The sequence below is a fragment of the Panthera tigris genome, chromosome C1 (genome assembly GCF_018350195.1).
Source record: "Panthera tigris isolate Pti1 chromosome C1, P.tigris_Pti1_mat1.1, whole genome shotgun sequence".
Taxonomy (NCBI): Eukaryota; Metazoa; Chordata; class Mammalia; order Carnivora; family Felidae; genus Panthera; species Panthera tigris.
Genome location: NC_056667.1, coordinates 165,642,896 through 165,666,668, shown reverse-complemented (window position 1 = coordinate 165,666,668; position 23,773 = coordinate 165,642,896). Strand labels below are relative to the sequence as shown.

At 36.0% G+C, this 23,773-nt stretch overlaps 2 protein-coding genes across 11 annotated transcripts in view; both read left to right on the top strand.

The window, feature by feature from the left end:
• Positions 1 to 21,945, top strand: part of SESTD1 (SEC14 and spectrin domain containing 1) — a 151,475-nt gene extending 129,530 nt beyond the window's left edge. For 6 of the 8 annotated variants that reach the window (XM_042994805.1, XM_042994807.1, XM_042994806.1 and 3 more), the window contains 6 exons: positions 1,412 to 1,571; positions 5,614 to 5,695; positions 6,787 to 6,909; positions 7,786 to 7,977; positions 11,758 to 11,879; positions 14,425 to 15,633. In XM_042994805.1, coding sequence (XP_042850739.1) covers positions 1,412 to 1,571; positions 5,614 to 5,695; positions 6,787 to 6,909; positions 7,786 to 7,977; positions 11,758 to 11,879; positions 14,425 to 14,554 — 809 coding nt within the window. In that variant the 3' untranslated portion in view covers positions 14,555 to 15,633. Of the gene's footprint in view, positions 1 to 1,411; positions 1,572 to 5,613; positions 5,696 to 6,786; positions 6,910 to 7,785; positions 7,978 to 11,757; positions 11,880 to 14,424; positions 15,634 to 18,870 lie in introns of those variants that run through there. The other 2 variants (XM_042994804.1, XM_042994803.1) reach the window with 2 other exon arrangements.
• CCDC141 (coiled-coil domain containing 141) overlaps positions 20,113 to 23,773 on the top strand; it is a 226,154-nt gene continuing 222,493 nt past the window's right edge. For all 3 annotated transcript variants that reach the window (XM_007083895.3, XM_042994800.1, XM_042994801.1), the window contains exon 1: positions 20,113 to 20,155. The gene's annotated coding sequence lies outside the window, so the exon portion shown is untranslated. The remainder of the gene's footprint in view (positions 20,156 to 23,773) is intronic.

Sequence of the window (23,773 nt, the reverse complement as noted above, 5' to 3'; positions counted from 1 at the left end):
CTGAAACATAAGGGTTCTTTTTTTAGAAATATCATTACTATGGTTAGACAAGTCAACTTGTACTGAACTAATTAGAATTATTTATAGGGAACATAGGAAAAATTAGTATAAAATAGGTTTTATTCCCTTGAAGGGTGTAATACATGGTAAAATTTTTATTTTTCATTGATGGCCAATCACCCTTCCTTCATTGGGCCTTTAGCCTTTCTTCTTTACCCAGCTATATCTACAGGTGCTATGTCTTGCATATCCTATGAACAGTTATTTGTAGTGCATGCATAAACTGTAATTAGCTGTGAAGTGTTCTGTGGTAAACCTTGTATGCCCCAAACTGTGTTTTATGCAATGATTTTTGTTGTTGCTATATCCTAACTTTGTGAATACATAGTCGGTTTGGTTCTGTGCATTTGTTTCTCCAAACTGGGAATATTGCCAAGGTTACCTACTCTCCCAAGGGGAGGATGGTCCCGTTTCACTTGACACCAAGGCCTTTTAACATTTTACTACAGTAGGAAGGAAATACAGTGAATTTCCCTAGGTCATGATGGAGAGAAGATAGTAGATGTGCGAATGGGAAGGGAGGGTTATATTGAGGGGGATAGGATGGCAAAGGGGGATGGAGGCAAGGAAGCAGAAGCCTGAGACAGAGATTTAGTCGAAAATGATGACATACCATTGAACCAGATTAATTAGTGAAAAGGATTTGAGGGAATGGGTTTGAAAAATCATGTTTGTATGAGCATTTTACTTGTTTGCAGTCTTTGTTATTTTAACACATGACAGGCATAATACATATTTTGTATCTAATATGCCCAATGCACTTCATTTCAAAGTGTCAGAAGCTTTCTGGAATCATATTTTTCCTTTAAAAAAGAAAAAAAAAAGAATTCCTCTATGCTTGTCTAGTTTGGAGTACTGTAAATCTACCCTAAATGTTGCTTCTTGTTTGGTATAAGCTGGACGATGCCTGTACTCAAAACATTCAGCATCCTTTTTTCACAGTGATCATACATTGCTTGAATGCTTTGAAGTCTTGTAACTCTTCTACATTTTTTTGAACAAAATGTTTGCTGTTTCCTCCTAAAAATTGGACTACGTAAAAGCAAAAAGGAAACAAATTGAAAAATCTTACTATAACCAAGATAGAAATTCTCGCACTTACTTCCTGCTTTCAATTTTGAGAAATAATCGAAAATTCTCTTTATGGAGAATTTGGCACGAGAAGGACCTCCAATTTGAACCACTATTAAAAGGGGTTTATTGCTTGAAGTGTTCAGAGACCTCCACCCCAGGGTAGTTTAATGCACAAAGCTGTTCCACTTGGAATCCAAGTACAATTGAGAGGATTTACTTGAGGGAGGGAAAGTGCCTCTTTTGTTTAAGAGATTAAATCTAGGAACTTTTTTTTTAGATGTAGGATTACAAGGTTTGCGTGAAAAAGGTCAAGGACTTCTGGATCAGATCTCCAATCAGGCATCCTGGGCCTATGGAAAGGATGTCACCATTGAAAATAAAGAAAATGTGGACCACATACAAGGAGTGATGGAAGATATGCAGCTTAGGAAACAAAGGCAAAGTTTGACTATTAATGTTAATTTTTGCTAAAATAACATAATATTAAAATAACTGATATAATTTATATTTTCCATACAGAGTATAAGTTCTCACCTGTGATATAGTAGGCATGTGTTAGGTTTTGGTGAATGGAATTATTCTGTGTAATTGTACTAACAACAACAGTTTGTTCAATTAATGCTACCTTTTCCCTTTTTACCCACTGGTGAAATTTCACTTACACCCAAGTACTTCACATTCCATATCTTCACGGTAGCCTGTGACTCTTCTGTCCTTTAAGAAAACCCTTTTTGGAGGGGTGCCTGGGTGATGCAGTCGGTTTAGCATCTGACTTCGGCTTAGGTAATGATCTCACGGCTCGTGAGTTCAAGCCCCACGTTGGGCTCTGTGCTGACAGCTCGGAGCCTGGAGCCTGCTTTGGATTCTGTGTCTGCCTCTCTCTGCCCCTCTCCTGCTTGTGCTCTGTCTCTGAAAAATGGATAAATGTTAACAATATTAAAAAAGAAAACGCTTTTTGGAGAACTTGGCTCTTTTCCATTTTCATTTAGTTTAGAGATGCTCTTAAGTGTGTCATCTGGATTGATCAGTTTCTTCGTTTGAACTGAGTCACAAATTGTCACACATCCATTGTACTCATTTGCTGTGAAAGAATAGACAATAGATTCTAGGTAAGAGGCTATTTAGTTTTCTTTGATATACAGCGAGGAAATTTTTTTTATTTTTTTATTTATTTTATTTATTTATTTTTTTTAATATATGAAGTTTATTGTCAAATTGGTTTCCATACAACACCCAGTGCTCATCCCAAAAGGTGCCCTCCTCAATGCCCATCACCCACCCTTCCCTCCCTCCCACCCCCCATCAACCCTCAGTTTGTTCTCAGTTATACAGCGAGGAATTTAAAGGATTCTTTGAAAATTCAATTTGCAGTAGTAACTGGAGAGCATTACAAAGTAGAAGGTTAAATATATGAAAGTATATACAGTGTAGCATGGTTGTATGAAATGTTGGCACACTTAGAAATTTTAACATCATCAGTAAAACCTCACAGAACACATCACTACATCACGCAGAAAATATGCATTAGGCAGAAATTCCTTCTCGCCTAGTATCTGCAAACTTAGCATTTCATTATTTATTCTAATCACAAAGTAACTCTGTTCTTACTAAAGCCAACTGCCTCATGTTTTCCCCTTCCACTCTCATTCTCTACTCTGATCTCTGCCTCTCATTTAAATCCTTAAATCTCTCCTATTAAGAAAAAAATTATACACATGCATATACTGTCCTCTTCAACTGCTTCATTGTCATCTAGCCCTAGAGTTCTCCTTGTTGAAAGCTTAGTCATTTGAAGGTCTAATCTGCACTCATGCTACTTTCTCACTGACTGCCATTTACTTTTTAGCCCTCCCCAGTCTCACTGCTACCCTCACCATTTCACTGAACTTCTTCTCATTGATGTCACCAGTGACTTTGTAATTGCCGTATTGAGTAAATGCCTGATCTGGCTCAAAATCCGGGGAATATTTTTGGTCTTAACATAGCTTGATCACACTGAATAGCATTGGACACCACTGACTTACTTTCTTCTTGAAACACTCTGACAACTTTGTCTTCTTTTGAAAACACCCTCATCCTGGCACTCTGTCTTCTCAGTTTTCTTTGCTGATTTCTTGTTCTGTCACTAATTTCACTGCTTTCAGGGTTTGAGGCCAAATCCTCTTCTCATTCTGTGTGTTCTCCCTGGACAGTCTTACTACTTTAATGACTTTATGTGATTGTAACTAAGTATTTATGGTTCTGACCCCACCCCTGCCCTTGCTTTAGACCTGTAATCCCACTTGCCTACTTAGTATCTCCAGGTATTTTCCCCCATACATTCCTCAGACCTAGTATGTTCAGATAATGTACTCTTGTCTTTTAATTTTCCAGGCAAAGTTACCATCAGCTACCAAATTTAGGATTTATCCTAAAATCCATACTCTTCCTCATCTCTTATAGCCTAGTTAAATGTCTTAAATTCTACTTTCTCTAAATCCTGAATGTTTTCTACTTAAGATCTTCTCTCTTATCTGCCTCTGGCCTTGTTCTTCTCTAGTCTGTTGTACGTGACAGTAAATCTTTGTAAAGTGCATATCTAATCATAAAACCCCACTCAGTGACTTCCTTTTTTCTCACATGAAGTTCTGTCTCCTTGAAATAGTGTGGGAGACCCTTCATAATTAAATCCTGCATAATCTTATTTCCTGCAACTTTCTCATATAAACACAGTTGTTTTTACTTTCCTGAATGCACTGTGCTGTTTCATGAATCTGTGACTTAGAATACTTCTTTCTTCATTTTCTGGCTGATGGACTCCTGCTTATTCTTCATGACTCAGGGATACTTATTTTTGGAAGGCTTTTCTTTTAGATTTCTAAGGCATGTTTGGTCACTTGTTCCTCCCTCTCCCATAGAACTCTTTACGTAGCTCCACAGTAGCACTTACCATATTGATTCTTTAGAAGTCCACCTCCCCAAATGCGACCAACTTAATAGTTTAGACCATGTCTTACATTTTCCAGGCACATTATCCAAGACCTGAAAGCGTGTATTAAGTATATCTGTGATAGCGTTTTCATCATTACAGTGCCTTACATTGTTGTTTAGCTTCAGATTTTAAACAATTCTTACCATAATCACTTCCTTTTAGTCCCTTGTAGAGTTTCCTTTAACTAAGGTCATTTTAGTAATATGGGCTTTCATAAAGGAGGTCCTTATAAAAAATAGCCTTGTGACCATGGTTTCTGTATTGTTATTCAGCTTGCTGGAGAACATTGACTGTAGCAGAGCCCAGTGCCTCCTGGGTAACTGGTTATTGGTGTTTGGCATTGTAGTGAATTTGAATTCTCCCTTCTGCCTAAAGTAACATAGAATTGCATGCGTATGAAGGGAATGGATCAGAGCTGAGTTAGGTCAAGTCACCTTGAAAGCTTAATCTGTATATTAGATAGGGCAAACCACACTAACATTTAAAAATACTTAGGGCACCTGGGTGGCTCAGTCCGTTAAGCATCCGACTTCGGCTCAGGTAATGATCTTGCGGTTTGTGAGTTTGAGCCCCACATCAGGCCCTGTGCTGAGAGCTCAGAGCCTGGAGCCTGCTTCAGATTTCTACATTTCCCTCTCTCTCTCTGCCCCTCCACCATGCAAGCTCTCTCTTTCTCTCAAAAATAAATATTAAAATAAATAAGTAAATAAAATGTAAAAATACTCTGAATTGTATTTCTCTACACCCAGAGATCAATAGAGCTTTATTTCTTCTTTGGAAAACAGATGGGAGTGTTTTTTGTTTTGTTTTGTTTTTTATTTAGAATTAGATAGTGCTTTGGGTAATATAATGAAAAATGTTAACATTTTTGTCTTATTTCATTGGAGCATCATCTTCAAAATTAGTATTTGAGAAGGTTTACACTTTTTTTGAAGTTTTTAAATTTATTTTGTGGGAGGTGGGGGAGAGAGAGAGAGAGATCATGAGTCAGGGAGGGGCAGAGAGAGAGGGAGAGAGAGAATCCCAAGCAGGTTCTACGCTGTCAGTGCAGAGTCCGATGTAGGGCTCAAACTCACAAACCATGAGACCATGTATGACCTGAGCAGAAATCAAGAATCAGACCCTCAACTGACTGAGCCACCCAGGCACCCTGACAAACTTTAAATCTTATCTTTGAGGCTTGTTTAATGCTAACTGGCAGTGGAGATTTCTTTGGATTTTAGTATACCACTATGTTTGTGCTTTGCTTCAGTATTTTGCAGAATCCATTCTATCCTCGAGAGTGTGTGATTAGGTATCGTTCAGGTGTCTTGAGGGTTTTGAAGTATTTTGATATAACATAGATATCCTTAAAATTCTTACAAATCAGTACAGAATAGTTGAAGTCTCCATGGTGTGGAAGATTAAGTATTTTAATATACTATAAAATATGTGTGCCAGATGGTGATGTTATAATAGTTATTAACGAAACTGAAATGGTGTCTTAAATTTATGTTTGGGTTTATTAGATGTGAAGACATGGTAGATGTGCGAAGGTTAAAGATGCTTCAGATGGTGCAGTTGTTTAAATGTGAAGAAGATGCTGCCCAGGTAAAGATCAATCAGGCACATGATGTAGTTGTCTTCTCTTAAAATGTTGATTTCACCTATTAAAAAAGTGTATTTTTCATGGTCCAAGAAAGTAAATGCATTAAGTCAAGTTCTAGCGTATCTTGTTAAAATAATAAAGTGTTTTTTTTTTCTTTTCAGTTACCATACTGGTCTTATTTGGCTTATCTTCTCAATGAAATTCTCCATTTAACTAGAAATTGGGATTATTTATTATTACTGTTGACTTTCTTGTGAGTTACATGCCAGGATTAAGGCTGGTGTAGCACGTTGCTTTTTAACCTGCAAGAGGGTTTTTTTCAACTAGATAAACAATGTTATCTCCATGTAGATAGCATCACAGAACATGTAAGATCTATATTACATAAACTCACGATCTTCTAATAATACAAATCATAGGATATTGATTTTATTTTTTATTTTTTAAATGTTTATTTATCTATCTATTTATTTATTTTTGAGAAAGAGAGCAAGAGGGAGAGAGAGAATCCCAAGCAGGCTCTGTGTTGTCAGACGCAAAACCTGACGTGGGACTTGATCTTATGACCTGTGAGATCATGATCTGAGCCGAAATCAAAAGCTGGATACTTAATTTACTGAGCCACCTAGGCACCCCCACATGATACTAAAAGAATGCTTCTCTTGGGGCACCTGGTTGGCTCAGTTGGTTGAGCATCCAACTTCAGCTCAGGTCATGATCTCATGGTTCATGACTTCAAGCCCTACAGTTGGGCTCACTGTTGTCAACACAGAGCCCTCTTTGGATCTTCTGTCCCCCTCTTTCCACCCCCCCCGCCGCCGTGCCCCGTCTTGTGCTTTCTCAAAAATAAACACTTTTTTAAAAAATAAAAGAGTGCTTCTTTTTAATACATCTTGTTAGATTTTACAGATTTTGACGGGGAGGAGAGGTCATTAATTCATGTAGCTTGGCATTGAATGAAATGAGCTATTAAGAAGTTAGGTTATAACTAGTGGGTTAATTAATCACATGGTAGTAATTTTTCTTTTTATAAATACGTTTTGATATAATAAGAGTTATGAATCGAGCTTCATTGTTCTTTATTTTTATTTAGGCAGTAGAATGGCTAAGTGAACTTCTGGATGCCCTGCTTAAGACCCACATCAGATTGGGTGATGATGCTCAGGAAACAAAAGTTTTACTGGAAAAGCATAGAAAATTTGTTGATGTTGCACAGGTGCAGAACTGGTTATCTTCCTTTTCTACAAGCTCAGTGTTTGAATAGCTTTCTGCATGATTATAATGTAACATAACCCTCCAAGTCCAAGAAGGTTAGTCATGTTATTTCAGAAATATCACAGAACTAAGAAAAGTGTCAGCTGGTACATCAAAACTAGCCTGCATAAACTTGAGAGGGTTTATGTTCTCCTGAATACAGGTTCTGTATATGCTCCCTCTGATTTATATGTTATATGAATGCTGTTATATACTATGTCATTATATATACTGTGTTACATACTATGCCATTTTTAGGCAATCCAACTGCTCACTCACTAAAGTTAATAAGAAATATGTGTTAATATCAGTAAAGTAGAAGTCCCAGTTTTTTCGTCTCCTCAGTATTAGTATAACAATATAAACTGTGTGTGTGTGTGTGTGTGTGTGTGTGTGTGTGTGTGAGAGAGAGAGAGAGAGAGAGAGACAGAGAAGTATCTTAATTTATTTTCCCTAATAATTGAGCTCTCAGTGAACAGTTGTGGTTTCCTGTGTGGGATATAAAGTGCCCTATAAAGCGTCCATTTTCACCCACTTGTTGGTTAGTGAATGAGCAGACATTCTTTTTGGCCAGTGGAATCAAGTAGACTGAGATGGGGAAAACGGAATAAGAGAATAAAACCTAACAAGGAAGAAACTTACTAAAAAGAATTGCTTTCCTATCTTTTATTATGCATGCAGTTAATTTATAGTAGTAAGTGCCAGTGGAGTCATTCCGCATTGATTTCTGGTAGTGTTACTCATTTGCAACCACAGTCCTCCTGTACACTTTTCCATCTCTCTTTTCAGAATTCTTTTATTGTAATTTCATGTATACTTTTTTTTTGTTTGTTTTTAGAGCACTTACGACTATGGAAGACAGTTGCTACAGGCTACAGTTGTGTTGTGCCAATCTCTGCGCTGCACGTCTCGATCATCTGGGGACACGCTTCCTCGACTGAACAGAGTATGGAAACAGTTTACGATAGCGTCTGAAGAGAGAGTACATAGGCTGGAGATGGCTATTGCCTTTCACTCAAATGCCGAAAAGGTTTGCTTTTTTAAAAAATGTAGTCTCAGTAGTATTTATTGCCTGTCTTTAAATATATTACTTTTAATATTATAATTATGTAGTTCGCTTGGTTTTTTTTCTTATTGCAACTCCTATTAATCCTATGTTTAAAGTTTGTTTAGATGTAATGTATTCTTAGAGAGTTCAGATGAAATCCTCTTAGTAATCCATACCAGTGCTGGCATACTGTGCTTGGAGAAATCCAAAACCATCCAGGAGTCCTCTCTCAACAGTGCTTCTCTTCTCTCCAGACCTGACGCCCAGAATGTGCTCTCTATATTTAGGGTGGCACAACTCCCATCTCTCGTTACGCAAGGAAAGGAAACTTTGCCTCTGCATCTACTACTAATTGTCATAACATTTTTAAAAGAGCACTTAGTAATTTTATAATGTTTACACTAGAGACTACCCAACTCAGAGTAAGGATAAAAATAAAACTTTTTTTCATGTGTTATATTTAAAGATTCATTCTGGAATTTATTATTTAATGAATTCATTAGTCCCAGAAACCAAAAATGAAATGTGTAGTGTTATTTGGGCAGATTTTCAGCAGAGCCCTTTTCGGAACTCTGCACAGAGAAAATTTATAGCACCCAACCAACCCTTACATTTCTACTCTGAGGAGGAGCTTCGTTATGTAGTTAACTTTGTTGTGATCTCGCACATTGAAAGTTTATGTGTGGGGGATGTTCAATATAATGAAATATGAGAAACCTAAATGTAAGTGTGATAGCCTAGTCTATAGAATAGAAGAATTATTATTATTATTATTATTATTATTATTATTATTATTATCAGGAATTAGATAGTTTCTGTCTTGTTATGCAGTACATCTGTTGGGAAGTGTTCATAGTTAACTCTTCCTGAGTTGGTCACTGAACTCCACAGGTCAGTATTTTGGTTTAAAATAGGCCTAATGATGATAAATGTGAAAGTATACATAAAATGGCTTAATTTGTTTATCTACTGATTGTTTTAATGAAAAGTTTTTATTGAAGTATATTAACATAGAAAAATATACAGATCATAAATGTTCAGTGAATTTGTTGAATTCAGTCTGTTCGATGAATTTTCATGAAGTGAACATGACTGTGTGATCAGCTCAGTATTCAAACAACAGAACATTACCAGTACCTCAGAAGCTCTCCCACCCTCTTTTAGTCACATTGCTCCTTCTGTCCCTCCCTCCTATCTAAGAGGCCCAATTCCTAACACTACTGATAGCTTTTTAAAAATTTAATTAATTAATTAATTAATTAATTGCAATTCAAGTTAGTTAACATACAGTGTAGTATTGGTTTCAGGAGTAGAACCCAGTGATTCATCTCTTACGTATAAAACCCAGTGCTTATCCCAACAAGTGACCTCCTTAATACCCATTGCCCATTTAGCCCTTCCCCCCACCCTCAATTTGGGAAAGAGGGAGTGGAGAGCAGGTAAGACAAGTCTTCCAGGAAAGGCCTCTCTGAGGAGATCACATTTAATCAGAGACCTTGAAATGATACGAAGGGGTAATTCAGGCAAAAGGAAGCTCATCAACCCTTAGTTTGTTCTGTATTTATGAGTCTTTTATGGTTTGCTTTTCTCTCTGTTTTTATCTTGTTTTTCCTTCCCTTCCCCTACATTCATCTGTGTGTTTCTTAAGTTCTACATATGATACTGTTTTTAAAATGTATCTGTGAGGCCACTCTGGAATACAGTATGAAGGTTCTTCAAAAAGTTAAAAAATAGAACTATCCCTATGATCCAGCAATTGTACAACTAGCTATTTACCCGGAGAATTTAAAAACACTTATCCAAAGGGATACATACACCCTGATATTTATAGCAGCGTTATCTACAATAGCCAAACTATGGAAGTAGTCCAAGCGTCCATCCATAGATGAATGGATAAAGAAGGCATAGCATATCTACACAATGGAATATTACTCAGCCATAAAAAAGAACGAAATCTTGCCATTTGTAACCACATGGATGGAGTTAGAGAGTTTAATGCTAAGCGAAATAAGAGAAAGACAGATACCATATGATTTCATTCATATGTGGAATTTAGGAAACAAAATAATGAGGAAAGGGGGAAAAAAGGAGAGAGAGGCAAACCAAGAAACAGACTCTTAACTATAGAGAACAAACTGAAGGTTACTGGAAGGGAGGTAGGTAGGGGATTAGTTAAACAGATGATGGGGATTAAGGAATGCACTTGTGATGAGCACAGGGTATTATATGGAAGGGTTGAATCACTATATTGTACACCTGAAACTAATATTACACTGTATGTTAACTAACTGGAATTTAAAGAAACACTTTAAAAAATAAACTGTTTCTGCAAGGACATTTTAAGGTCTAGACTTCTCTTAAGAGGTCCTATAAGAATGTAAATTGTTGAGAGTTTTTTGCATAGAAAATTACTGTTCTTTTCCTTCTGCTGTTACCTGGCCTTTTTTTCTTATCATGCCTATAATAAGCTCAATTATAGGTTATTTACTGTTCAAACCTTTGTAAAGCTTTTTGTTATCAGATGGTATTTTCTTCTTGACTGTGTTTTATTTTATACCAATATGCATAAATATAACTCTAAGTAACATATAGTATAATGACTGAGAAGATACTTAAATTGAATCTAGAACTTCTTACAAGGCTCTTTATGAGTAATGCTGAAATGAACAGATTGGATTAAGTAAAATACAATGCAAAAAAAGTTGCAAAAATAAATACTTCTCATTTCCCCCATTTTTTATGTTTATTTTTTTATAATCTAGTGTGCATCTACAGCACATCTCAATTTGGACTAGCTGCTTTTCAAGTGTCACAAGACACATGTGGCTGGTTGCTACTATGTTGATCAGTGTGGGTCAGTACCTTTAGACTTAGCTATTATAAATTACAGCATTTTCTTTCTTCCTTTCTTCCTTCCTCTCTTCCCCTTTCCTCACCTTTCTAAATTTAAATGGTAATAGTTAAGGAAAAAGTAATATTTTATCAAGGACTATAGAACTTCCTATATGTGAATTATAGTTTTAGCAGTTTACATCAGGTAAGTCAGCAGGTCAATTTTTAAAAAACTGTAGTGTCTGTCTAGGTCATCCCATCAGTTCTGTGTTTGTATACTTGAGTATATGTGGTTTTGCATTTATATTTTGTTTCATTTTTGTAAAGTTTTTTTTTTTTTTTTAAGTTTATTTATTTATTTTGAGAAGAGGGCAAGGGAGGGACAGAGAATGGGAGAGAGAATCCCAAGCAGGCCCTGTGCTGTTAGTGCAGAGCCTGACACAGGGCTCAATATCATGAACTGTGAGATCATGACCTGAGCCAAAATTAAGAGTCGGATGCTTAACCAATTGAGCCACCCAGGCTCCTCTCTTTCGTTTTTTAAGTCTGTAAGCTGTTTGAGATCAAAATCTATATCTCAGTCCCATCCCAAGCTGCTAAATAAACATTTAGTACAATAAATACTTAATGAATGAAGGAATACTTTGTAAGTGCAGTTTGAACTTACTTTCCAAATAGTAGTTTAGTATTATTTTTTCTTGGAAATCACTGTAGACCTTTTGTATTCTCATTATATATTATTAGTAAGGATTATGTATTTCATTTTGTTAGGATTTTTTGAGCCAGTTTCACCAGTAATCAATCTTGTATAAGGGTGTGTACATGAAGATGCTAAGAACAAAACAAAAATACCTTCAATCTACTGAATTTACATGAGCTTCATTGCCTTTCTATATTTCTTGATTGATGACACCATTTTATTTGTTGCAGATTTTGCAAGACTGTCCAGAAGAGCCCGAAGCTATTAATGATGAGGAGCAGTTTGATGAAATTGAAGCGGTTGGGAAATCCCTTTTGGATAGATTAACTGTTCCTGTAGTTTATCCTGATGGGTATGGTACATGTTCTTATAATCTTGTCTTTTTATTGGTGAGGTCTTAAAGTGAAATCATCAAGAGAGGAAAATCTGTTTCTTAAAAAGCCAAGTAAATTAGCTTTGGTTCACATCTTCAGTTCCTACAATAAATTAGTTTGTAATGAAAAGAAATGCAAACTCAACTGTTAGCAAAAGTGGATTTGGTACTTGCTGCTATCAAATGTGCTTCTTGACAGCTTGTTGTAGAAGAAAGATCACTGATGAGGTTGATACTCCTGGGTTCTAGCCTTGGCTGTGATGATAGGGAGTAGGGTGACTTTGGGCTTCATCCAGGGAAGGAAAGGGGAGTGGAGGGGTGTAATGTATAGTGAGCTTATAATTTATCAAACACTAAGTTAAGCACTTCATTTCACTATTTTTGACCAAACGGTGCTAGACCAGTGTGATTATTCCTGATTTACAGATGTAGAAACTGAAGCTCAGAAAGATTAAGTGAGGTGCTCAGGATTTCACAGCTTATAAGTGGAATTGGAATACACTGTCAAGTCTTTGTGGCTCCAAACCCATTCTCTTTCCAATATGCTGTATGGATTCGTAATTTCTTCACTTGTAAAATGATGGGGTCCTGATTCCCACATTCCTTTTACATTTCAAAAGATGATAGTAAAAGTAAGAAGTAATCTCATGCAAATAAATGGGCCAGTAAATGAATCTGAAGGAGCTTCATCCCTGAGGATCTTAGACCTCAGTGAAAATAGTTTAGAAGTAATCCAGAGGATATTTAATTCAAATGACAGAGAAGCCAAGTCACTGGATACATCTATCTTACATTGTAGAATAGCATACTGGATAGGATTGTGGCCTCTGGACTCAGATTTCTTAGGTTTAAATCTCAACTCTACCACTTAGTAGCTGTAACACCTTGGGCAAGCCACTCAACCTTTCTGTGCCTCAATCCTGTCATCTAAAAAGTAAGGATATAAAATAGGGATATATTATTCATACCTCCTCAGGTTACAGGGGCAGGGGAATTATGTGAGCTGAATGTATATAAATTACTTGAATCTGATACATAGTAAGTGCCACTACTGTGTCAGGAGCTTCATGTGATTATTTGGAATTTATTTGGGGAAGATACGATTTTATTCCCTTGAAAGAATATAATTCATTATCTACATTTATATAATCTTTGGTCATAGCCAAACTTGAACCATCAGAAATAACCTAAATACATGTTACATATCTGCAGTGAATGAAAGAATAAAATCTGAAAGTTTGTAAATTCAGCTTATAACAGTATTGAAGGGGCGCCTTCTGGTTGTTCCAGGAAAGCCCCACTCCCGTTTCCACATTTCACAGCCAGGTGTTACAGCATCTCCTCTTCTCAGGTCAGCCTAGGAGCATCTATAACTGGCATTTTTGCTTGGGCTTCTCCTCCTTCCACAAATAGTCATATGGCATTTCCTTATGTTTTTAAGATTGAAGAATTAAGTACTGTGTGTTCAGATTTTACAACCACCTTTAATATGTGGATTTACTATTCTGTTCCATTTGTAGGATAACTTTTTGATGCTATACAAAGTTTGTTTGATAAGCTTATTCAGATTTCTCTTTTGTTACATTGTCCTGGAAAAATAAATTAGATGATCTCTCTGAATTCACTGCTTGAAGACTCAGGTTCAAATCCTGGTTTCCCCACTGTGTGATCCTAGTTAAGTCATTTAATTTCTAGGCCTTAGTTTTCTGATCTTAAAAAATGCAGATCGTAACCAGATATTTTCTAAGAACTCTTCTAGCTCCAAAAGATTCTAGTGGCTCCGAATACATTATCTTTTCAAGTAGGATAACATTAAATGATTTTATCTATTAAAGTCCCAAGGGATGCCTTAACATGAAATGGATATTTTATTTGCCAGCTATATTAGCTATACAGTTGGTGTACATAACCCTTATCATTGAAGGACACATACAGGTTTTATATTTGTGTATGCTTATGCACCTTAAGCTGAAAAGTAAATATCTCCAATGTTTGTTTCTTTTATGGTTTCATTGTTGGGTTGCATTGTTCAGTTTATTGAGATTGTCATAAGTAAACATTTAATACAATTAATCTATTTCTTTCAACATATCTTCGGATATTTTATGCCATTTATAAAAATGTTTCTCTGCAGGGCACCTGGGTGGCTCAGTTGGTTAAGCATTCTACTCTTGATTTCGGCTCAAGTCATGATCTCATGATTCATGAGATCGAGCCCTGCATTGGCCTTTGCATTAAATATGAAGCCTGCTTGGGATTATCTGTCTCCCTCTCTCTCTCCTCCTCCCTCACTCATGCTGTCTCTCTCTCTCAAAATCTTTTTTTTTAAAGAATAAAAAATTAAAAAAAAAAAAGTTTGTCCTACCAAATTACTACTCAAAGATAAACAGTATGGTTTGCAAATGAACTAATGCCTTATCACATAGATAATTTTTATGGTAATCTTTGCTTCCTTTTGAATTTGCTATGGTCAGTGGATTTATATTAACCTGATTGGGGTTTTTCTGTTTCTTTTGATTTTTAGAACTGAACAATATTTTGGGAGTCCAAGTGACATGGCTTCCACCGCAGAACACATCAGAGACAGGATGAAACTGGTTAGTCTCAAAAGGCAGCAGCTGAGACATCCTGAAATGATGACCACAGAGAGCTAATAGCTACCAGCTTCCCACAAATCTGCAGTTCATAATCCCGCATGTCGTTGGCATACTACAGCATTAGCTGCAATACATTAAGATACATTTCACAGTCAGAATAAGCCTCATTTCTCTCCATTTTACATTTCTCTCTACATGTTAACACTTTGCAACTACCAAGGCATAATTATTTAACATGCTTTGAGACCATAGACTCCAAGTATCTTAAAAGAAGGAACTGTAAACATTGCACTGAAAACTTGCTTTAAAGCTTTACCTGACCTGTCAATTTGTAGATGAACAACTGATAATAAGCTTTGAATGGTGCTAATAAGAGTTTAGGAATTCTCTCTATAAAAATGGTTGACCTTTCTCCCCAGGTGATGTAGTAAATTTAGATAATAGTTAAATTGTTACTAGTAGACAGTGGTGTACTCAAAAATTTTACTTTGTAATTCTTCAAAAGTGATTATTTTTATTGTGTCAGTATGAAGAAAATCTTCAGATCTTTGATATATCATATTCATTAAAAGACAGTTTCCTATTTGTATTGATAATGTATTAAAAGTTGTTTGTGCTTAATAAAAAGCTTCTTTTAAACATCTTATTTAATTTGGTGGTTATATCCTGTTTCCAGACATGAGTGCCTTATTTAAAAGGGCATTCTTAGGATTGTGAGGCTGGCATAGTATTTGTTTTTTTCATGTTTGTTGCATGTATTTTAGCCAGGAAATTCATATGTAAGCATGTGTATATAATAAGCATGTTTAATTTTGAGAAATAATAAGTTTAGATCTTAAAGAACTTAAAAATAATGGAATACTATTTCTGATTGTTCTCTTCTTCAATTTGAAAAATGTTATCCAAATTATTTCCTACCTTGAAGATACTTTATCTTTGGGGAGGAGGTATGGGGAAGAAGGCATACATAATTACTTAAGTGTAATCCTTTATATCAGAGGAATCTTACTGGAGCTAAAATAGCATTTGTCAATAAAATTTAATTTCTCATACTAGAAGCAAAATTCTGAAGTAGTCTAGTAACAAAAATTGTACAACTCTTTTAGAAATAAAATTTATAAAATGTTAGTGCTTTTAAGTTTATATTAAGTTTAAATGGTAAAATATGTATTTAATTTTTGTGTTAATTTTTATTTCAGAAAATGTTTCTGAAAAAGATTAAAAATACTTTTTTAATCTGTGATCAATACAAAATTATGCAAAGAATTGTATGCTGGTTTCTTTTCATGTCTTCAGTGATGTTCATGTATCTTGCAATGCAAAAAAATCCCTCTGCACCTACCGATTTCTCCAGCCTTCTTCACTGCCAGACTTCTCGGAGAAATCCATATCCATTCTCCCTGCATCCTCACCATTCACTGCTCAGCACCTTGCAGCCTGGTGTAACATAGCACTTCAGTGAAACTCTTCTCAGTGTGCTCTCAGTTACTGAATTGAATAATTTTTTGGCCCTCTGTCTGCGTTCCTTTTCCTCTGTCTCTGCAACATTTACACCATTTAGCAGCCTTTCCTAGACAGTGTCTCCACCCTCGAAGATGTTGTCCTCTGCCATAACCGTGAGTACAGTCACACAGCTCTTAACTTAAAGTGTATCTACTCAAATGTGCTCTCAGATTCTGTCTTCGGAATGCTTCTGGAGGTATCTCATCCTTAGGGTTTCTGTTTTATCCCAGTGTTCTCTGTTACGTATCTGGTCCAAAATTCTAGACCCATACTTTCAACTACCCACTTGACATTTCCTAGATGAAGTATCATATTTTTCACCTTTCTTCTCTGTGAGCAGTTTTGGTTAAAGGTGCAGCCTTTTTTTATAGTCAAACATGCCAGAAAATCTGGGAGAAACTTCTGCCCCCTTTTTTCTTATGCTGCCACTGCTTCTGAAAACATCCAGGAAATTCTTTCTATATTTGATAATCCTCTCAAGTCTTTTAGGACTTAACTTCTGAGTATGGACTTTTGTGATTCTTCATTTCAGTCTTCATAATGGTGCTCACCACATGCTACAATTGTTTATTGATGTCTGTGCCTGCTACATTATAATCTCTTTTGAGGGAAGGACTCTTGTGGGACTCTCCTGTTCCCAGCCTTTTCCTCATATGTAATAGTTGCTTTACTTCTTCTGTATGTGAATGGTCTGTTGTAGGCATTAGTAATAGTCCCCCTTATATGATAGTCTAAAGTGTGTTTTAAATATATTTCTTAAAGTTATGACTGACTTATGAATGAATCTACTCATAAGGAAGTGATTCGGTGTTTCAGATACTTATATATTAGGTAATTTAGATACTTAGTTACACTCAATATCTATTCTACTGAACTTCATAGTGATTAGAGTGCTTTTATTAAGACTTTGCTAGAAAAGAACTACACTGTAAGTAAAGGGGCTCTTAGTTTTATCATCAACTCGACTACTAATTGTCCAGTGAGTTAGTTGTTAATATGCCTTAAGCTATTTGCCTACAGCAAGAGTAAGGTAGCATCTGGAAATGTTATTTGTAACTTGACTATTTCAGATGAAATGGAATATGCTTTTGACATGATATTGTTCTTCATTTGTAAATTTGCTGCTACTTTCTATATGTATATCTGTACACACACGTACAGTTATGATTAAAAACCCAACAATGCCCTAACGTGATTTTGTTTCGTAGCATCATAGGGTACTTAGAGTACACATGAAGGAAGTGACTGCAGTCTGTTTGAAATCATGAGTTCTTTGTACATCATAAATTGACGTTGGTCCACAACTGGAGGAAGAACCATCATTTCTACATGCCATCTATTGGTATATGCCACAACTTTCCACATCACTTTAGCTCATCTCAGGGAATTCTTGGAGTGTTCATTGGGCTAGTTTTGTTTTGTTTTTTGTTTTGGTTTGGGGGATTTTTTTTCCTCTTGCCTTCTTATTGTGTATTTGCTCCTCTCTTAGCTCAATATATAAGTTTTGACAGCTGTTCTTCACACGTCTGACCCAGCAGATGCAAAGATGGTACCTTGATTTCAGGAAAAAATTGACTTCATTCCCAGTTCCCATTGTTGGCAACACATTGCTGATGGTGATGAGACGGCTCACCCTGCCAGCCAGGATGATGATGGCAGGTCTAGGCTTCATCACTGGGTACAGGATTGGATACTACTCTCACTTTATAGGCATTTAAATTAGCCAGGTTGCTGAGTGTTACCTAGTGTTGTGTGTTGTTTCATTACCCCATCAGTTGAAATATGGAGTGTGCTGTTTAGTTTATTGTTGCTGGCAGAATCTAAGGTGAACATGACAATTACTTTTCTGATAGGTCTGCACAAACCATACTCTCTGATCTAAACCTATTGTAACCAGTGATGTGATTGTGACAGTATATGAACGTATTTCATGGTATAGTCAGAGGAAGAACTCAGAATCCTCTACTACGTTGCACGTTCCCTGCCAGAGAGGTTGGAGATTGCTGTGTACTTTTCCCATAGTAAAACCCTGTGGTTACTAGGAACTGCACATGCTCTGGTTGCTAAGTTCTCCACATCCTAAACTATTGAAAATGATATGGGGAACTATCATCAGTAAATATCAGTGACAAGAGTTAACGTGATTGAGATAACTTTGGTTAAATCCCCAGAAGAGAAATCCTCTAGAATTAAGAAGATGGGCTGAAACATACCTGCCGAGTTAACCTAATTAGAAAACTTTCCAAGGTTAACTCTCAGTTCTGAAAATAGAAAGCTTCAATTGAAGAAAATGGAAAATACACTCCTGGTATGGAGGGCAGCAGATACCTTGATGAGGCAAAGTTAAGTACTGATTTAACATCTGATATTATGTGCCTTCATTGTGTGCTATAGAAACATCTGCGTTTAGCCAAGAAGCATAAATAGTGGCAAGAATAGTAAAGATCATAAAAAAGCTAAAGTAAGAGCTGTACTGAATATAATGGAAAGAGTGGAGTTTGAATATCTGATTTCAGAATCTGGCTTTGCCATTTACTGACCTTTGTAAAAATTACTCAACTTTTCTGTGTCTATAAATACAATCATACTAGAAAAATGTGTTGAAAATTATGATGTTATCCAAAGTGGAAGGAATTATTACTATAATTATATTTTCAGAATGGAAAATAGAGCATTCTTTAATCTTGCTCTTTTCTCAGATGACGAGCATGGGGTTGTGGGAGACATGGCACATTGTTTATGCTCACCTCCCTGAGCTCCATTTCCCCTCCATTCAGAATTACATACTGGAAATACTAAGGGTGGAGTTGGTGAGCTCATCAGTAAATAACAGGACTCCTGGATCTGACAGATTAACTCTTTTATGGCAGGATGGTAGACCAGCGAGATGGAAGACAAGTGAGGAGTATCATCTACTTTGAGGTTGACAGGACATGACAGAGTGCCATTAATAAATAAGTAAAAGTAAGTAAAAGTCATACTCAGAGTGGATCTCAGAGAGTTAGCATCTGCCTGTAGAAACAACAAAAGCACAAATCTGTTAAAGTATCCTAAAAAAGAGGTAAAAAGCATGACTTGAGACCACCATTAGTTCCGCTGTAGCTAGAGAAGAGCAGTCTTGATAAACTTGGGCAGTGATAATAACAAAGACTGGTCCTGTAATAGAGACTGCTAGAACTAAGGATGCTCTGTGAAATAGCATAAATATAGAGCAGTGTGTTTTAAGACTGAAAAACGTTGACAGAGATGATGCTAAATGACCCGATTGCAATATTTTAGAGCAAACTTGAAAACTTGGCAACACTAGTCCGTGTGCTTCAAGAAAAAGTAGAGCCTGTACTAGAACATGAAGTACTTAGAGATCAAAGGAAAGTCAGAACTGTGACTAAATATTTTGAAAGCAGTGAGTAAATTTTTAAAAGAATCAAGATTATTTTTGTTAACTCTTATGAGGGTGTTTGTGTGTGTGTGTGTGTCTGTCTATACAATTATATAGAAATTCTTAGCAAATAACTAAAGATAGTTACCAGCCACTAGATAATAAGTGCAGTGTTGTTACAGATTTTAAGTTAGGCATGTGGAAAACTACTTCTGACAAAAGGCTATTGGAGTCTGAGGCCAGTCTTAGTGAATCTGAAGGAGTCACCTTAGAAGTATTTACAAGTTACATGCCATCACTTTAGGGCACCCCCCAAATAAGTCCTTCTTTGGAGAGACAGGATAATCAGATGTCCTTCCACTCAGAGCATAGGGGCCTGTGTGGTATGATCAAACCTCACATAGTGTTTTGGGTCAGCACATCTTTTCTATTATAGTTTGCCCTAGTTCTTTTTTAGTTTAGAAGTCAGGTAAAAGTTTCTGTGCTTGATATTTCTCAAGAATGTTTCTTCTATCTTAGCTCTTACATTAGTCTACATCGCCAACAAATTTGCTCAGAATATATGGTCGATAATATGTATTCTATTTTTAAAAGGTGTGAGGGGATCAAAATGTCACTGACAGTTTTGAGCCAGTGTAGATTTGAGCTGATTCCTCACCTCACACTCAGGAATATCTTTTCACAGGCTCTTAAGTTTCTAAATTGACACTGGTCGGAAGAATCTGATGATTATCTTGCTATGAGATCAATAATGAAATTTTCAGTGGCATTGTTTGGTAAGTGTTGCACCCTCAAAGTCTCCAACATTTTATAAAACTTTTCAAACATACAAAATTAAAATTTTACAATGTATTCATCACCCAGGTGATAGTTAGCATTAGCTATGCTTGTGTTATACCTATCCACCCATCAGTTCATCAATCCAAATTATTTTTTATGCATTTTAAGTTGCAGACAGATTTACATTTCCTACTAATAACTTCAGCATACATATCAACTGGAGCTCAATAATATGCTTACCACATTTTTTATGTAGAATTAGCATACAATGAAATGCATAAATCTTAAGTGTGCATCACTGAGTTGTGGAAGATGTATACAGTGCTATCAAAATGTAAAGCGTTCTCAGAAAATTCCCATTTTGCCTTTTCTAGTCAATCCTTGACCCCACACCCTCCCAAAGGCAACTACTGTTCTTTTGTCTACCACAAATCAAAATTTGTGTGTTCTAGATCTTTATGTAAATAGAGCCACACAGCATGTAATCTTTCTAGAAGCCTCTTCACTTACTATGTTTTGGAGGTTTATCCATGTTAGGTGTATTAGTAGTTCATTCCTTTTTATTGCTGAGTATTCTTCCATTGTATGACTATATTGCAGTATATCCATTTTCCTATTTAGGAATACCTGGGCTGTTTCCAGCATTAGTAACTATAAACAAAGCTGCTATGATTATTCATAGGTCTTATGTGAATGTAGGCTTTCATTTCTCTTGGATGAATACCTAGGGTTAGAATTTCTGTGTCATAGGGTAGTTTTAAAAGAAACTGCTATACCTTTTTCAATGTGGTTATAGGGTGGCCTGGATTTTCACTCTATTTTGGATGTGTAGAAAGGTGTAAACTATTTTTATGATCCATGTTTGAAATATTAGAAGTGGGTTTGTGATAGAAATGGCATTGTTAACATGGTTGGCAGTTGGTGTTTTTTGAGAGAAGAAATACCTGTCTGCCCCAAGTAGCTCCCCAACAGGTATATATGCCTGAAATTTTAGCATTAGTTTCACTTCTTGAAAGATTCAAGCACTTCCCAAGTATGGTGATACATTAGCTAGAAGAAACAGCACTGGTTTGTTTATGTTACTAACTTTGCCACCTGTTTTCAATAAGTGAAATAAGACCGATTAAACAAAAGATTATTTCTGTTCAATTGGGGTAGAAGGGGTAGTCAAAAACATATGCTACTAGTCTGTCTTGGGTACAGCAATGTGAGACAGAACCATCTGGATGGGATAGCCCCCCCAATTGGTCAAGAAACCAGAAAACAGGGTGGGAAGAATTCTACCTCACTGTTGTGATAGGGGATAGCTATGTTTTTCGCAGGACATTTTAGCCTTTACAAATCGTATTTTCTGTGTTTTTTGTTTGTTTAGTACCACCCAGCTGTAATTATTTCACACCCTAGTGACTTTGTTATTCACTGTTCTTTTACCCTTCCTCCCTGTTAAATTACATAGAGCAGTCACCTGTATAAACCTGTAAAATTATAATCATATGTATGTTTCTAATGCCTGTGTTCAAAGATATTTATGTATGGTTCATCCAATCTTTCCTACTCAATTTTTAAGGGCTGGGATATTTGGCCTCTACTGTAAACCCCTATAATGTTTCACACATTGTAAATGCAATAAAAATGTTAAAAACTATTATTAATGGCAGTATATTTTGATATGTAGTTCTTTGATACGTTATCACTTTGGACAATAAGTTTGGTTTCTGTTAATAAAGATTGTTCATAAAATCTAGGGAGAATTAAGTCCTACTGGTCTGTGTAACAATCTGATGAATTCTGCATCTTTGAATCTATTTGAATTGTATTCTGTAAATTTTTTCTAACAGTATTTTCTAAAATATTTGATTAAAACAAAATGTAACTTCTTTATTCTGAAATAATGTGGAGTCGTAGAAGACAGAGGCTAAATACCCTTTCCCTTGGCGCTTCTCATTCTCTGTCCAACAGTCCCCCTATCCCGTCTTCCCATAGGTTTGGCACAGAAATTCAGGGCTTCCTTTAAATCCTACATTGTCTGAAATTGTTAGGTTCTAACCACAACAGGTAGTGGTTAAATTTCCTTTGATCTTACCAAGAAGTCCATTTTTACAATTTAAAAGGTGAATATTCAAGGCTGGGGAAAGCATTTTAGAACAAAGTTAGCTATATTTAAAATAACAAAATTAATCATATTATGCTATAAATAATAGCAGCTCCAGAATGGCTACCAGGAATTTAGAATTGGCAAAATTTGGAAATAGGCAAACCTTAGACCTTGTCCATTGAAGTTAAGTACATTTGGGTGACAGTTAACATATAAGCAAATATATATATAAAAAGAATGAGCACCTGGATGGCTCAGTTGGTTGAGTGTCCAACTTCATTTTGCCTTAGGTCATGATCCTAGGGCTGTGGGATCAAGGCCCGCATCAGACTCCACGTTGAGTGTGGAGCCTGCTTAAGATTCTTTCACTCCCTCTGCCCCTATCTCCTGCTCATGCTCGCTGTCTCTAAACAAAAAGAATGTATCTTTATTTTTAATAGATATTTTCATTTTACTACAGTATTCACCACCATCTTTAGATTTCACATTAGACACTTGATGTATTCACAAACCTGATCCACCTTCTGTGTAAAATCTCCAAAATATTCGGATAATCATTACTCTTATGTGAAAGTCAAAATGAGCACAAGAACTACCCAGTTTTTGCAAGGTCTGGAAGGAAGAGAATTACAGTGATAGAAGTCAAAGTAACAAAAAATAGATAGAAAAACTGGAAAAGTGAATAATAAGCATAAAAGCTTATTTGTGACCATGATTAAATAAAATGTAATTATTAACAAACCATATTCCCTTTTTAAATAGCCTTGTACTATACCAGACCCTAACTTAGCTACCTTTGGAAGCTTACCTTCCAGTTTAGTTACTTTGATAATTTAATATTAAGGGTCTAGTCTTAAAAATATTTAGTTATAAGAGTTTATAAGAATAAACAATTGGGGGGGGGGTCCATGGGTGTCTCAGTCGGTTAAGCATCTGACTGGTGATTTCAACTCAGGTCATGATCTCAGGTTGTGAGATTAGCCCCATGTCAGGCTCTGTGCTGACAGCATGGAACCTGCTTGGAATTCTCTCTCTTTCCCTCTCTACCCCTCCCCCTCAAAATATTTTAAAAAACAAAAAAAAACCCAACCCAAATATTTAAATAAATTTATCCCACAAGAATATTCTACCATTGAAAATTTTATGAAAGTTTACTAATTGAAATTGGTAGAAGTCTATTTGAAAGATATTCATGATACATTACTGAGTGAAAAAAGGCAGGTTCCAAAACTATGGGAATATTATCCTTTTTTAAAAATAAAAATAGATGCTTGCAGAACTTCATTAAGTTACATTTGAGATGTGGAATTAAACCGTTGTAGTTTTGTTTATTTTCTAATTTTTCAAAAATGGGTGTTTTAAAAGTACTTCTGAATATAAAATGGCTGCCAAGTATATTCTTATATCCTGAAATATCTGTTGCAACAAGAATTCGGAGCCTGCTTTGGATTCAGTGACTTCCTCTCTCCCTGCCCCTCCCATGCTCACTCTCTGTCTCTCCAAAAATAAACATTAAAAA